General features: G+C 38.2%; 1 protein-coding gene across 1 annotated transcript; it reads left to right on the plus strand.

Annotated features, from left to right (window-relative positions):
* The first annotated feature begins 1,159 nt into the window (after positions 1-1,159).
* Positions 1,160-8,097, plus strand: LOC148129159 (vomeronasal type-2 receptor 26-like). The gene is made up of 5 exons (XM_087947381.1): positions 1,160-1,278; positions 4,110-4,401; positions 5,945-6,209; positions 6,587-6,807; positions 7,852-8,097. Exons 1-5 carry the CDS (start codon positions 1,160-1,162, stop codon positions 8,095-8,097), a joined length of 1,143 nt encoding a protein of 380 aa, XP_087803507.1.
* Positions 8,098-9,402: the final 1,305 nt, after the last annotated feature.

Raw genomic sequence — 9,402 nt, forward strand, 5'->3', positions numbered from 1 at the left:
CCAAACTTTCCCATGAGACTTTCCGTAGCTGTATGATCTCATCCTAGCAAGGTAACATCTGGGACTTTCCAAGATTGTGTGTTCTCATGCTGGTGAAGTAATCTCCTGTTGAGGTCATTGTTTTCTGAATATGCAGACTGTATTTTTGCTTGTGTTTTTTCTCAATAAATACTGCTACCTGAGTTCACTCAGGGCTGGCATTTTCTCAGACATTTCCCTGTGTCTCATTTCGAATGTCAGTCCACCATAGTTAATCTTATGTATATTGGGTTTTCCAAACTTTATTTTATTATTGTGAGTTACCCAGAGTCAATTGGAGTTTATTGTTTTGAGTCACTCAAACTAAATTAGAGTTTGATGGCATCCAAATGAAATAAAATATATTTTTTTTTTAAGAAAAAGCATTAAAAGATGGAAAGGGGCAGAAGGCATGTCATGCACAATATACTATATGTACACTTTTATAGTTTTCTGCAAACTCCTGCCCCCTATTTTGTACTCTCAATTAGGATAGATAAAAACAATATTTTTCATTCTGTCAGGGTCCATGTGTACTATCATAAAATGTGTATTATCATATTAGAAAGAGGGAGTAACTTTCTCACTTTGACAATTAACAATTATAAGTTTTTTTTTTTTCATTTTTAAGGCAATTTATGGGGAAAAATACTTTTAACAGGTAACTCTTCCTGGAGTTGGTTCAAATGACTGTCATTTGCTCAAAGCTCCAGAGATTTTCCAGAAAGCAATGAGCAATAGAAAGCAAGGTTGAAAGAGGTTATAAACCAGTCCCAGTTCCATGGAGAGCTTGGGTGGTGGGAAGAGCCCAACCGGATTATTGAGTTCAATTCCTCCAGCCTCTTTTCTTTCTTTGATCAGAACAATGTTAGATTTGAGTTGTAGAAACCTCAGTCATTATTCAAACACACATGTCTGTATCTTCATTGAAGTTAAAGATTTAAATTGATTCTTTTTTTTCCCTTAGGAGGTGTGTTGAGAAACTCTAGTATGCTAAGTCAGATCCATTGGTGTGGCTTGATATGTTGGAGACCTCTTTTAGAGGATTTTTTGGCTGCTGATGTGTTATTCATTCTGATGTTCCCAGTGATCAAAGTGAATGCCCTCAAGTGCCCAGAATCTGATCCTATTCCTATTCCACATGATCCTATTCCAACCAGGTGATCTCCTCATCGGAGGGATCGCTTCACAGCATCTTTATGGCTTCAGTGAACATACATTCGATGTACACCCATCTCAGGACCTCTATGGACTTTCAGAGTAAGCAAATTCTACAGTCTTTTCCACCTAATGTTTCTTTGTTTCTTCTCAGCTTTTCTATATGTCAGCACCTATTCTTTTGAGTTAAAAGCTATTCAAAGAAAGCAGATGTAAACAGATCTGGTCAAGTAACTGCTTGAGTTTTCATTGAGTTTTGAGCTGTGGGCTAAATAAGACTTTTAAGATACTTCATTTTGTTTTTTAGGAAAAGGGCGAATATGAATTGCTAGGTCACCATTCTTTAAGACACAAGGATTTAATAAAATGAAAAAAAAAAGAATTAAAAGATATCTTCAATCTATTAGGTAAAATAAGAATAGAATTTACAGGTTTTAATTTTTTTAGAAAGAGAGCTTGAATGTCCAACTTCAAACTAAGTTTATTTGAAAGACAGAATTAGAGATTTATCTTCAGTGATCTTTATAACTTAAAAGATTATAGCTGAAGAAGTTTAGAATGGAAAGCAGCATAAAACATGGTGCTCAAGGAATACCAATCTGAAATTTGAAGTGTTTTATATTAAATTATAATGTGGATTCTTCATTCCCAACTAAGTCATTCACTGTAGAATTAGTTTCTCAAAGATTCTGAGGAATTCCACACTGCAACCTAAGCTGTTGGTCTCTCTTGCAGTTTCTAGTTGGCTCTTAAGCCAATTTCTGTTTGGACTGTAATGAGTGGACATTGGGGCCAGGATGATTTGAATCTGGGCTATTGCTCATGTAGGAACTGATTATTCTCCATCATTTTGCCTTTTTTATCTGTTCAGGGAAGGTCAACATGTTGAGTGCTTCTATAAGGCTCTGCTTTTCCTTTTTGCATTTGTGTTTGCTGCCAGGTGTCTGAATTAACAGATGTAGTAGATTTTATTCCACAGTATCATCACCCTTCTCTCCCCTACAGCATTATCATAACTCTGAGGCTACAGTGATCAAAGCAATAGGGGACAGCTTATTCCATTATTCGTATATTCTTCTGTATGTCCACGGAAATTAGCCAGAAAAGAAGAATGAATAGTTAAGCTTCAATCAATCAGGATAGAGTTAGAAGAGACCCTGGAGGTCTTCTAGCCCAACCCCTTGTTCAAGCAGGAGGCTCTATACCACTTCAGACATGTGGCTTTCCTGTCTTTTCTTAAAAACCTCCATTTAATGAAACACCTACAACTTTTTAGGACAAGCTTTTCCAACAGATCCTCACTGTCAGGAAGTTTCTCCTTAATTCCAGGTTGCTTCTCTCCTTGATCAGTTTCCATTCATTGTTTCTTGGCTTGCCTTCTGGTGCACGGGTTTGTTAAGAACAGATCATGCCAAACGAATCTTATTTCATTCTTCAACAGAGTAACTAAATTAGTAGACCAGCAAAATACTGTGGGTATAATTTATTTAGATTTCAGCAAGACATTTGACAAAGTAGACCACAACCTACTTCTTAGTAAGCTAGAAAAAAGTGGAATAGATGGCACCACCACTAGATGGACTCGCAACTGACTGGCAAACCATACTTAGATGAGGGAATAGAAGGAGAACTTACCAAATTTGCAGATGATGCTGAGCTGGCAGGAATAGCTAACACCCAAGAAGATAGTCTCAAGATCCAGATGGATCTTGACAGACTAGAACACTGGGGCATATCTAACAAAATGAAATTCAATGTAGAGAAAAGTAAAGTTCTACACTTAGGCAAGGAAAACCAAAAGTACACATATAGACTGGGTGAAACCAGGCTCAATAGCAGTAACTGTGAGAGGAATCTTGGAGTCTTAGTGGACAACCAGCTAAATATGAGCCAGCAGTGTGCAGCAGCAGCCAAAAAGCTAATGCAATCCTGAATTGTATTAACAGAGGGATACAATCAAGATCAAGGGAAGTACTAATACCACTCTATAAAGACCACATTTACTGCAGACAGTTTTGTTCACCACATTATAAAAAAGATGTTGAGACTCTAGAAAAAGTACAGAGAAGAGCAACCAGGACGATTAGGGGACTGGAGGATAAAACATACAATGAATGGTTGCAGGAACTGGGCTTGGCTAGTCTAGTAAAGAGAAGGACCAGGGGAGACATGATAGCGGTCTTCCAATATTTGAGGGGCTGCCACAGAGAGGAAGGGGTCAAGCTATTTTCTAAAGCACCTGTAGGCCAGACGAGGAATAATGGATGGAAACTGAACAAGGAGAGATTTAACCTAGAAATAAGGAGAAACTTTCTGATAATTAGAACAATCAACCAATGGAACAGCTTGCCCTCGGAAGTTGTGGGAGCGCCATCACTTGAGACTTTCAAGAAGAGATTGGACTGCCATTTGTCAGAAATGGTGTAGGGTCTCCCGCTTGGGGGCGGGTTGGACTAGATGACCTACAAGATCCATTCCAATTCTGATTATCTGTTAAATCTGTTTGGATAAATAAGTTGACTCCCTCTTCTTTGTGGCAGCTTCTCAAATACTGGAATACTGATATCATGTCACCCCTAGTTCCATTTCTTTAGACTGGCCATACCCAATTCCTGCAACAATTTGTTTAGGAGAGGTAAAGAGAAAAGTGGAATACATTTAGAACATAGTCTTGCCATTGAATATTGCATTAAAATCCTAAAAACTTTATTATCGGTATTTGTTACTAGGAGCAACACTCTGTGAATGAAGTATGTAATCATTCATAAATACTGTATTACATAGACTGTAGCCAAAAATGTTTAATAGATCAGAAATACTGGCACTATATTGTAAAAAATTTAATTGCAATCACAGGCAGAAATCACTATTTTTTTTTCAATACTGTTCTATGCATCGTAGACTTGTCTTCTGAAGACTTTCCTTACTTGCAGTCTGATCACAAAATTTTACCAGCATGTCCTTTCCTTTGTCTTCACTGTGAAGGAGATCAATGAGAATCCACAAATCTTGCCCAATGTTACCTTTGGATTTCACATCTATGACAGCTACAATAATCCAAAGTTGACTTATCGTACCACTCTGGACATGGTCTTCAAATCACATATATTTGCCCCCAACTACAGATGTGGCACCAGGAAAAATCTCATGGCCATCATTGGAGGACTTGGATCAGATACTTCATCCCATATAGCAGACATTGTAGATTTTTACAAGATTCCACAGGTGAGTCTAGGGGACTTGACCTGTTCTTTTTAATTGATGAAAAGATTAACTAATTGATTAAGAATAACCAAGAGCATGTTTAGTGTTCATTCTCGCAAATCTCACCTAAGATTTAAGTGACTCAAAATCAAAATTAGATTCCACGGTGAATACATAACAGAATAATAGAGTTGGAAGGGACCTTGGAGGTCTTGTAGTTCAACCCTGCTCAAGCAGAAGACCCTATGGCATTCCTGACAAGTGGTTGTCCAGTCTCTTTTTAAAAATCCTCCAGTGATGGAGCACCCACAACTTCTGCAGGGAAGCTATTACATTGATTAATTGTTCTCAACTGTCAGGAAATTCCTTCTTAGTTCTAAGTTGCTTCTCTCCTTGATTAGTTACCATCATTGCTCCTTTTCTTACCATCTTGTGCTTTGGAGAATAGGTTGACCCCTACTTCTTCCTGACAGCCCTTTAGATATTAGAACAGTACTATCATAATAACCTTAGTCCTTCTTTTCATTAAACTAGACACACCCAATAAGTCAGGCTAAGTGCTCTCTTTTCCCCCTGCTCTTTAGGGTCTAGCCAAAATAAAGAAAATTGCTCTTGTAATTTTTCCTGCATTTATTACTGCAATTATTGGGACATTCATGCATTCATTCATTCATTCATTCATTCATTCATTCATTCATTCATTCACAGAGTCAACTAGGAAAGAAATTTGTGCAGAAAAAGGGAAAGTAGCACTCAAATGCCTTATCACTTATGCTGGCTGAGTAATTTTCAGTTACTCCCTAAGTCTTAGTTATAACTTTCTTGCTAGCTTCTTGCCTGGATAAGTCCCTACAGTATTCTTGGCAAGATTGTAGAAGTGGTTTGCTATACTTCATTGGGCTAACCCAAGATCATCCAGCTGGTTTTGTGCCTAAGGTTGGACTAGAAGTCTTCCAATTAAAGTGTCTTCCAACACTTTAACCACTGTGGCATATTGGCTTTCTTTTTGACAATAGTTTTCATGATAAAATATGTATTCCCCATATACATTCTCAAAGATCCATTTCATCCCGGGCACTTTTTTTTTTTTTTTTGAATTATTACAATCTGGCAGATGGTACAGGATAATAAAAACAAGGACAAATAGGCTAAAAAACAACTTCTATCCCAAAGCAGCAACATTATTGAATTCTATTGTACAGTGCAATATCAAGGGGTTTCAATTCATTGTATAGAATATGAAGAATATGTGTTTGTATTTATTTTCATAATCATAATGTACACTGAAGATGGTATTTAATTTTGTTGTATGATGTGCAATAACAATAAACTAAACTAAACTATATTCTGTTGAATAGAATTGACTCCATTGTGTAACACATTTACTGTTAGTTTGAATGAAATAATGATTCTTCAGAAATTTATCTACATTTTCAAACATTTGATAAGTTATGGATAAGGACTAAATTCTGATATATCTATCCAATTTTTGAAATGATCCATAAAAATGCATAAGGCAAAATGAAAACTCTCTTCAACTTCATGGCTTGGTGTTTTCTTGTAGCTCACATACGGATCATTTCCTACGGGAGAAGTTGATACCAGTCAATCATCTGCACTTTACTTTATGGCCCCAAATGAGATCCCCCAATATATTGGGATTATCCGATTGCTTCAGCATTTTGGATGGAAATGGATTGGGCTCTTTGTTGCAGACACCGAGAGTGGAGAACATTTTTTGCAGAAATTGGAGCACTTGTTTTTCCAGCAGGAAATTTGTTTATCTTTCATACAAAGATTTCCAAAACTGTTCCGTATGGATGACTCGGGCAAATTTAGCAATATAATGTTTGATTTTTTTACACATTTCACAGACATTAAAACAAATGCATTCATCTTGTATGGAGAATCTTTGTCCTTAGCCTGGCTGACAGCTCTCAAATCTATATGGGAAGCTCTAAATCCGGGAAAGGCACACATAAGCAAGGTGTGGATCACCACCAGCCAAATTGATTTCACATTAACAGGAACCCAAAGGGTATGGAATCTCCAATTATATGATGGGGCATTGCCTTTCAAATTCATTCAAGGGAAAATATGGAATTCGAGGAATTTCTCCGGTCCATAAAATCTTACACAGGGCAAAGAGATGGATTTCGAAACCATTTTTGGGAGCAAGCATTTGACTGTTTTTTCCCTAATTCAGGATTGGCGTCATTGGGAAGTCAAGAATGCACTGGGGAAGAAGGCCTGGGAAACCTTCCTGAATCTCTGTTTCAATTAAAGATAACAGGGCACAGCTACAGCATCCATAATGGGGTTTATGCTGTGGCTCATTCTTTGCATGGTATGCTATCCAAGAGATCCAATTTGAGAAAATTTTTGGCAGATAAAATGGCTGAATCTCCAGAACTACAATCTTTTAAGGTAACATTTCTCCAACAAACTTTTCTTTCACTGAATAATTTTATAAAGAATAAATTAGCTCACAAAATTAGCTAAACCTTAATTAATATGTTGTTCAAGTAGCTATTATCTCAAGCCTGAAGCTGACCTGACTGTAGCTTGTTCTCCTTTCTCTCTGCGTGTGGGCCTTTCCTATTGGGGTTTCTTTCCACATGGCTTCATGCTGACACAGCTTGGAGCTGAAATGGGGTAGAGGTAGATGTGGGCTTGTAGTCAACATAGCTTTCCAAAGAGTCAGGGACATTCAAATGGCTGGCTGGCCAGGAGGAGGAGAAGAGATATAACCAGGCAACCAGCTAGTATCCAGATTGAACAATGTGATTTATTGTTTTGGGAAAAAAAGGAAATGTTTTTCACTTTTTAATGTGGTGGAAAGCGTGGGAAAGGTATAGTATATGTGGTAACTTGTTCAATAGCAGTAACTGAGAGAGGGATCTTGGAGTTCTAGTTGACAACCATTTAAATATGAGCCCACACTGTGCAGCAGCTGCCAAAAAAGCTAATGCAATCCTAAATTGCATTAACAGAGAGATAGAATCAAAATCATGTGAAGTATTAATACTGCTTTATAAGGCCTTGTTAAGGCCACACTTGAAACACTGCATTCAGTTTTGGTCACCATGATGTAAAATAGATGTTGAGACGCTAGAAAGAGTGCAGAGAAGAGAAACAAAAATGATTAGGGGGCTAAAACATGAAGAATGGTTGATTTTATATGATTTTTAAAAAGCTTAATGATCTTCTCTGCCCCAATGAAATTGCAGTTAACTTTCTCCACAGGGAAGATTGCATCACCTAAACCTGTGTATGTTATTCATTGACAATACTTTGTGGGCTGACTTCTTGTTCTGTTGAGCAAAACTGGATATTGACATAGCATGGTGAATATACATGTCCCAGGATAATGTTGCAGGATCCAAGAATTTCAGAAATAGAAGATAAAATATCTAATGTTGATTTCTTTCCTTATTGTTATTTCAATTTCACTGCTTTCTTTTCAAGTAGCTCCACCCATTTCTTCAAGGCACTTCTTTCAACAACTCAGCAGGAGAGGGAGTGTCCTTTAATGAGAAGAGGGAAGTTGCAGGAGGGTTTGATATCATTAACATGATCGTTTTTCCAAACAAGTCCATCCGGAGTGTGAAAGTTGGAAGACTAGATCCCAATGCATCTTATGGAAATGAATTGATCATTAATGAACATCAGATTGAATGGCACAGAGGTTTTAATCGGATAGGGGCCCAGTGGTGAGATACAAATAATGGGTGGGCATGGCTGGGTAGGCATGGCTGGGTGGGCATGGGTGGGCGGGTGTTTGCATTATAATGCAAAATCCTCAATTCCACCCCATCCAAGAGCAAAAATAATGCAAAATCCTCACTTCCATCCCATTTCAGAACCACCACCATTCCCTCACTAATCTGCTTTCCAGCTCTGTTCTCCTGCATGCAGGGCAACAAAAGAAGAATTCAGTCAGATCTTCCAACTTCTTGGGGGAAAAAAGATCTTGTGAAGTTGTAAGGTCTGATTGAACTGACTGATCAGCCTCCCAGTGGATCGGTGCTGCTAGTCCATTGCTGCCTCCCAGCTGATCAGCGCAGCTCCCAGTCATGCCCTTGCAACTCCCCCATCCTGAATGGCAACCCCGGTGGGAAGGAAAGGGGCAACCAGTGGTGGAAACAACTAGTTTGCTGAACTATGCAAAAAAAAAAAAAGAGAGAAGGACCTGTACATTGACTACTATGCTGACTGTATCAAAAGTAAGCCACGCAACCCAATACTCAACTTTTACCCTCAACCACAACCCTACCTCAACCCATCCACCATTACCCAAGACTAGGCACGCACGCCCCCAACTACCTCAATTCCAACTACTGCCGGCCTTAAATGCAAACTACTCAATGCAAGAAGCCTCGTGAATAAAATACCTGAATTTCTCTTCCTCCTAAATATGGCTAACTTCGACATTATATTTGTCTGTGAAACATGGCTCAATGCATGTCTCCCCGACTCCATTACCACAGTAAGAGACTATCATGTTTACAGATCAGATCGTGAAAATCGTCGAGGAGGTGGAGTTGCTATATTCTATAAAAAATCCTTACATCTAAAAAATATCCAAGTTACCCAGGAGCTTGCCCTTCCTGAAACCATCATCTGTGAACTATCCTCAAATATCACAATTCGATTCTTACTATGTTACAGAGCACCTGATTATGACATCGAACATGTAAACAAGTTAATACATTACTAACATGGGCTGCATCCTGCCCATACCCTTTTATCCTTCTTGGTGATTTCAATCTACCTCATATTGACTGGACCCTAAATGATTGTACAACTGAAATCATACACACAACCTTCTACAATGCTATTACAAATCTGGGACTGGAACAACTAGTAATCAACAACACTAGACTAAACAACTGCCTCGATCTCATCTTCTGCAACAGTTTGAACTTAATTTACGGAATACAAACTAAAGAACCCTTTTCCAGTAGTGACCACAATATGATCGACTTTTGTCTCAACATACATCCACACAAAAATCACCAC

Source organism: Notechis scutatus, chromosome Z (assembly GCF_049901735.1).
Source record: "Notechis scutatus isolate UNSWTSFEM ecotype Mainland chromosome Z, rNotScu1.2, whole genome shotgun sequence".
NCBI lineage: Eukaryota > Metazoa > Chordata > Lepidosauria > Squamata > Elapidae > Notechis > Notechis scutatus.

What these genes read in the sequence shown, in the direction of transcription:
- LOC148129159 (XM_087947381.1), top strand. Translation starts at nt 1,160, where the DNA reads ATGATCCTATTCCAACCAGGTGATCTCCTCATCGGAGGGATCGCTTCA. An exon ending in GACCTCTATGGACTTTCAGA is followed by an intron (nt 1,279 to 4,109) that starts GTAAGCAAATTC and finishes CCTTACTTGCAG; the next exon opens with TCTGATCACAAAATTTTACC. An exon ending in GTTCCGTATGGATGACTCGG is followed by an intron (nt 6,210 to 6,586) that starts GCAAATTTAGCA and finishes TCCCTAATTCAG; the next exon opens with GATTGGCGTCATTGGGAAGT.